Raw genomic sequence first — 7,444 nt, forward strand, 5'->3', positions numbered from 1 at the left:
AAGGCAAAGGATGCAGAGTCAAAGTATTTCCTATAGGGATAAAGTAGGGTTAATACCACTGTATAACATGTTTCCATGGTTCAAGTCCTTCCTGGCTCAAGTGAGCATCATCCAGTGGTTAAAGGCACATGACTAGGAATCAGTCAACACAGGTTCTATTTCCAGCTCTGTGATTCTGGATTAATGACTTAGCCTCTGTGTCTCGGAGACTTAATAGTTTTCAAGATGGCAATTCACACAGATATGACGTGTTTGAGCTGCTTGGACAGAAGGTGCTATAAAAAGGCTAAGCACTATTACTGATGCATTCAAGACGCAATAAAAGGTCCTGCTTAAGATGCAATTCCCCCCTCTGCCAAACAGCGTCACCCTTCAACTATTTTTACAGGAACAAGGACTTTCAAAGAACTCCAGGCTGGAACAGCAAGCTGCCAGACAGCAGAGCTATTTTACTTGCAAAGATCCTATCAACACAAAAAAACATTTGGGTGTAACTTGGTCCTCTCAGAGAACAAGTGCCCGGCTTTGCAAGGCTAATATCCTAGCACAGGCATCAGAACTTTTTCCACCCAGCTACCCGCTCTCGATACAAACACCAAAACGAAAACTGTGCCACTAAGAAGCAAAGTTCAATGACTACACGAAACATTAGATTCATACCCAGTATATCACTTAGTTACTTTATTAGAATAATTATTTACATTTTAGTGGCAGCACCACTAAAGACATTTTACAAAATATTTTCAAAAAAAAAAAAAATCTTTCATTCAAAGATGAATTAAAAAGACAAAAATTCTCTCCCCATCCCCATGTGAAAATAAGTTGGTTTTATTTACCTTAGGAAAAAAAGCTACTTCCAAAAGGAGAGCAGGGGAGGGGAGGGGAAAGATCTTTCTTGCCTTAACAAGGAAAAAAGCCAAGCCTCCTTTAAACTTTACATTTTCATGGCATGCATTATTGCCCTCCTCTTAGGCATCACCTCTGCCCTTTTGTTAAGTTACCAGTTGGGGTCAGACAAATAGCACACAACAAAAAAAGGTTGTCCTGTTAAGAAATCAGCAATTAGGTTACAGGTTTCCAGCAAGAAATTTGATTAACTGGATGAATGAGGGACTGGTTTACCAAGAGAAGTAACAAGTCCACAAAAATTGTCCCCATCTTCACTGCTGCACAACATACAAATACTACTGGCACCCTAGTTAGGAATAATTCCCTGTCTGTCTTACACATTGACAGTTATGAGATGCATCTGTCTAGACTACTGGGGTCACAATTGCACCTTCCCCCATACATTTCTGAACAGAAGCCAGAAACCATCTCTTGCATCTATATTGGAGAAAATCCTTCCAATGATCCACAGAGCAAATACACAGGACAAGTCAAAGAAAGACTAGAGTCTGATATTAGTGATTGCTCAGACTTACATCAGTGGGGCTGGAAACAAAAATTGGCCTCTGAGCTGTAGCACTTCATTTCTAACGCTATCTGAAGGTTCGAGCCAACCCTCCATTTGAAGAACAACCACCCTCATTCATTCCCACATGAGCTCCCAGAATGACATCAGGATGTCTCATGAAAGTAAAGCCAATACTTATGGAGACAGGACAGTTAATATGTATATGGGGGAATTAGCTATTATTGAAAAGATCCCAGGTGGTCTATTAAAAAAAAAAAAAGGAGGTCTTCCAGATCTCACAACATAGAGCATTTTGAGACAGTACAATCAATTATGCATTTTCTCTGTTTGCATTACTTTTCCATTTGATGTATCAGTTAAGCTTTCACTACCTATGGCTGACTGCCCAGGTAAGTCTGTCTGAGCTACTGTGTGCCAAGTAATAAAACATTAATACCTTAAATTCAGAGGGATCGCTGAACGGCCAAGTGGACACAGTCCTGAACATTTTCAGGAAATTAGAATTTTAAAAATCATTTTGAACAGATAATAAATTTACTCCAAATTGCTAAAAAGGTACTTAAGAACTTCAAGCTGCCAGGTCTTTTAGCTTTCCAAGTATTTAGGATTCACAACTAACATACATCTCTTCTAGCTGGTACCACCGCCTTAGTTTCCTGCAAAGTTAATGAGTCTCCTGAAACACCACATGAGATCTGGGATGGTGACGGAGCAGCACTTTGATGGAGATGCTGGTATATTTCTAATAAGACTCCCCAAACTGGAAAGTATGATCTATGTGCAGAAAGATAATTCAGCCCATAAACCAATGGAAAAAGAAACAGCTAACTGTGACTATATGCTGTTCTGTGATCAGGTAGTCACGTAAGGAAAAGGAGGCTACATAGCAAGTTCCCTGTTCTCTATGCCAGGTCAAAGCAGCTCCAAGATGAAAGGTGGCTGCATCACAAACATCAGATTCACGTGCTATTCTGCTAATTGGAACAGTAATACAAGACTGACCATAGTCTGCATATACACAGGTGATTTCTGTGGATTGACAGTGTCTAGGCTAGGATAAAGAAACTAGGGAAGCTTAACTTCCAGCCAGACATTACTGCAAAGCATACTTACAATTGAATGCAACCAGAGAGCCTACTGGGGCCAAAAAGCATATTGTGAGGACAGACCAAAGACTGAATGCACCACAGCATCATGTGGAGGGAGAAGGTAGGCAGAACCTGAAGTACAACTGCCAACCTAGTTTTGTAGGACTCGAGGCACAAAGCCAGGAGAATAATTTGAGCTAAATTGTGAACAATTTTAAGGAGCTTAGGCATTACTTTTGCAACAAGCCAGTAGGAACCGTCACTTGCATATTCCTTTCCCAGAGCACTAGTTTCAGGAGCTAAACTGCATGGGTCTTTGCCAGATTTATTACTCTTTACAAACCAAGCTTCATATTAGGCAATTTGCACTGCAGAAGTCTGAGTAATCTCCCTGTCCCATACCTGCACAGCACTTTCCAAAGCTCCATCATACATGCAGCTCCAAGAGCCATATCAGCAGTCACCACCAGACAGAAAAAACGATTACCACCAATAATATTTCACCATGTCAATATGCAGACCTGAATAAAACCACATATTCTCTCAATGCACAGCCCCATCCTTTCTTAGCAGACAAGAGCCTGGGCTGGCTTGGCAAATTAGCAGCGATACTCCACACACTACTTTTTGGGAGATCTGGATTTGAATCCTCATCACCATGTTCCTCAAGCTCCTGGAGGGGTACTGAGTGCCAGAGTCACTAGGACCCAGGCAGAGAGGGCTGTGCCATTTCACATTAATAACCTAGATAAATAAAGGAAATGCCCAGCCAAGTCCCCTCACATTTTAAACCTGGAGAAAAAGTATAGCTGAGTCTTGTTTGAACAGCCTAGGGAAATGGAGACCACAGTAAACAGAGATGACTTTCCTTTGCCTCCCATATTTTTATTAATTTTTTTTTTGGTAGGTGAGCTTTTGAACCCTTTCAGGCCTCAGGGATCCAGGAGACCCAGGACAGCATGAGACAATATTGTATGCTGATAAAGAGTGGATCAGTCACTATTCTGACAGAGTGGAAGGAGGGCTAGCCACGAAGAACAGGGATATTAACCATCTTGAATAGTGCTCAATAACCAAATGCTTCTCTGGTCTACAGCCTTTACTCGTTTGGTAGCAGCCTGAGCATGAGGCTCATCTAAAGGATGAAGAGTTCAGTAGATAGCATAAATATGCTTTTAGGCACAGTCTCCTGGCATACAGTTTTGCTGCAGCTGTTTAGGTCGACCAGCTTGGCACCAGGGAAAACTACTGATGCTCTGAATCCATCCAACCTTTCCCACAGAAAGACAAGTGGCAGGAGGCCATATTGATCTCAGACAGAACAAGCAGGACAGGAGGATTTTGTTCTGAGAAAACACTGCAGCGTGGGCAAGAAGATCCCAAAAGTTTCAGATTGCTTGTCTATAGCCAATGAGGTTACATCGACTGCCAGCTGGCTGGCTAGCTTGTCTGCCCAGATCCAGATGTTATGAGCACCCAGTGGAGCTGAATGGGACAAATTTGGCAGGTTTGTTGGGGGATCCAGGGGTTTGACCATCTGCCTCCTCACTCATTTTGAAGAACATCTCCTGCTCATGCTTCTTCAGGTTCAGCTCATCCTCCAGAGCCTTCATGCAAAAAAAGGAAAACACACAAGAGTGGGATTCATAAGTATGCTGTTGCTACTGACACAACCCTTCCAGTCAAGCAGACTGCAGTGACACCTGTGCAGGAGATATTACCTTCTTTCGCGGCCTCAGCCTATCACGCCATTCCTTCATGTGCTGGTTGTGGTTTTCATCCAGGGACTTCAGCTTCTGGGTCTCATGTTCCATCAAGAGGTGACACTTCTCATTCTAAATAAAACACCCAGAAGATGGTATAAGGAGTCTGTGGGTGGCAACAACACTAGACACAAAATCCTTCCCACTCAAAAAACAAACTTTTAAAGCCTTCTTCCTGGATCCTGGTGTCCATGTAGAAACTCACTAAACCACAGACTCCAGATGAAATGGAGATGCCTTCCCCCCCATGTTCCTTCTCAGATATCCCAGCACTATTGTTAAGTCTGAGGCAGCTTGGGGGTAACACTCCTGCGTGCCTAAGGAAACTACTTAATAAGAACAGATGGGTGATTTCAACTCTAGTTAAACTTCTACTCCATATGACCACAGTGACTAAGACCTGCAGCACAGGTCATTGGAGAAGAGGATACTCCCATCCCCAGCCTATATGCAGGTCTGTAAGGTCAGCCAACGATGCAAAGTTACCTGCAGTTGCTGGAGCTCCTGTACATTGCTCTCACACTGGGCCTGCATGTCCTTCATTTGCATCTCATGTTTCTGTTGCTGCTGCTGTCGCTCAGCCTTTTGCCTCTTTTCTTCCTGCTGAGCAAACTGGAAGAGAAACCAGACCCCAATAACCCAAGCGCCCCAAGCTCAGAGACTGGTAAAGAGACTAACCAAGAAAGGAGCAAAGGAAGGGTGGAGTCCTAAAATACTCAAACTGATACAAAAGTTATATCCATCGAAAACCCCTTCAAAACAGCCTGGTAAATATTACAATGCAGATCCCACTCAATTTAGAGATCCTGTGATTCCCCCACCCCCCAAGAGCTCTCAACTGAAGAAAACCACTTCAAAATGAAACTCTATACTACAGCAGACACTGTAGACCTCAACACAAGGGCTGCTGCCACTCCCCAATTCAGTCTCAAGGATATCAATCTCATGCCCACACCCATGCTGTTTAATATGACCGAGAGCTCTTGTGACCAGGTAAATAATCAAGTAAATGATTAAGTTGCTGGTCCTGCCAAGCTGCTGTTATTCTGTTTAAGACAGAAGGAGCACTTGGGTCCACATTAGGCATCTTCAGCAGTTTGACTGACCCACTCTGCCTGGGGTTTGGTCCTCAGACGAGCACCTGAGGGGTGGGGATTGAGATATGCCAGACCTTAGAAACATTTTTCATTTTGCATTCCCAATGCTAATTAACACAATCATTTGTTTTAAGAGGAAATGAGAAACAGCTTCCCCATTCCTCTTATAACCAGAACTGCAGTATTCCACATGCTAGTGCAGCAGTCTGTTCTGACTGCAAGTTACTTGGGAGCTTTTCAAAATCCCTTACTGCAGCTGCCTGCACTGCTCTGCCACAGAGATCCATGGGTGTTGGAGGTCTGACAATGTCACTGCTACCTCCTTTGTGACTTGTTTACATTCAGGAAATCAGAACGATTTAAGAGCATGAGCAAAGGCAATGAGTTAAACTGAACTAAAATGCTATGTGGACACTTTTTTCAGAATTAAAGTGGCATCAATCTGAGTTTTACCTTGCTTCCCTTTGTAACCTGCTTTAAATCCACTAAACCATTTTTTAACTTTTAAATCTAAATGAATATTCCTGAGTATTGCTATATAGACAAACCCTTAAGTTACAGCAGTGCCGCACCTTAAATTTTGCCAGACGTTGCTCTTGTGGGATCATGGTACTTCATTCTAGCACAACAGGTCCCAAACTAGTGGTCATGATCGCAAATGGAGTTGTAAGCCCCAAAGACTCACACCAGGAGATGTCACAAGCCTGGCAATAAGGTTGATGCAGAAAGACTGGGAGCCACTGCTCTTAGCATTCCAGTGTCTCCTGCAAGGCCCTGCAGTGCTTCACCCTTAGTGATGGGACCATCTCCACAGGCTCTATCTTTTCAGGGATACCACCTGGGACAGTGAGACTTACCTGCTTTATCTTTTCCCTCTGTTCTGATGCACTCCCACTGGAATTTATGTGGAGGCTCTTCTTGAACATGGCCATACGGGTCTTCCCTTCACTCCTCTGAATTTTGGGAAGACGGGTTTTCTCCTGCTGCTGCCGAATCTTCAGCTGCTCAATCATTCGCTGGTTGTACCGCTGCATTTGTTCCTGTTCCTACAATGATAAAATGGAAAGAAACTAGGTTCAGTAGAGAAAAGACTTGTCAGGCAGAAGGAATGACTTTAACAATGAAGGGAAATACAGAACCCTGAAGGGCTTTTAGTGGTGGTGTGAGGCCTGAAAGTCTCACTAAGGTAAAAACAGCCTCAGTTCCCAGGGGCCATAACAGCTTAACATAAGTGGTTGCTAGATAGACCAAAAAGGCAGACAAGGATAGGGGTTAAAATGAGGAGGAATATCAGCTTGTGGTTAAATTTCTACTCAATCCCTGCAGAATTCTTGACAAGGCCCAATAGACCAAGACTATCCATACTCTAGGTGCTAATGGGCACCCCCCTCTCCTATCACAAAGAGGAGAACAAATGAGACCACAACTGATCCGAGACAAGATGTAAGAAGCTGAACAGTTGCAGCAGATTGAGCTCCAAGTAATTTTGGGGAAGGCAAAACTTTAGATACAGTGCTTTCACCATCCCTTGGGTACAGGGTGGGACTTAAAACAGGTCATCTCCATGAAGCTGCTAAGATCTTTATCTGCAAGTCTGGGTCATAGGCATTTTACTGAATATTTTAAGTTAACAGTGTTAATGACAAAAGAGCTTTTTGCTTTCATGCAGCAATTTTGGGAATACTTTCAATTCCCCCAATCCTCCCTGGAACTGACACCACATCAGGCAATGTTTCTGCATTAGAACACAGTGCTGCTATTAAAGCAGGGGTAGGCAACGTTTTTTGGCCAGAGTGCCAAAAAACACCACAATGCCTACCTTGGAAGGTGCCGGAGTGCCGGCATGGCAGAAAAACAAGATGAGGGCAAGGGGTACATGGCAGGATATCCTGCTTGTGCCCCTTGCCCCCCACCCAAAGCCCCTGCCCCCCAGCCCTACTGTCCCTTGCCCCCCCCCCAAAGCCCCTGCCCCACAGCCCGGGCTCTGTGGCTGCTAGCAGCTACCCCGGCTCTGGGTAGCTGCTGGAGCCTGGGCTGCTCCCAGCAGGGCTTGCAGCGTCCCAGCTGCGTGCTGGGAGC

The 7,444-nt window shown here is 44.0% G+C and overlaps 1 protein-coding gene across 1 annotated transcript in view; it reads right to left on the bottom strand.

Moving 5' to 3' along the window:
- Positions 1 to 3,365: 3,365 nt before the first annotated feature.
- STK10 (serine/threonine kinase 10) overlaps positions 3,366 to 7,444 on the bottom strand; it is a 77,033-nt gene continuing 72,954 nt past the window's right edge. Inside the window, exons 16-19 of the mRNA XM_006021060.3 lie at positions 6,223 to 6,411; positions 4,755 to 4,880; positions 4,227 to 4,340; positions 3,366 to 4,112 (exon numbers count right to left, since the gene is read on the bottom strand). Coding sequence (XP_006021122.1) covers positions 3,972 to 4,112; positions 4,227 to 4,340; positions 4,755 to 4,880; positions 6,223 to 6,411 — 570 coding nt within the window. The 3' untranslated portion in view covers positions 3,366 to 3,971. The remainder of the gene's footprint in view (positions 4,113 to 4,226; positions 4,341 to 4,754; positions 4,881 to 6,222; positions 6,412 to 7,444) is intronic.

This window comes from Alligator sinensis, unplaced genomic scaffold, assembly GCF_000455745.1.
Source record: "Alligator sinensis unplaced genomic scaffold, ASM45574v1 scaffold360_3, whole genome shotgun sequence".
NCBI lineage: Eukaryota > Metazoa > Chordata > Crocodylia > Alligatoridae > Alligator > Alligator sinensis.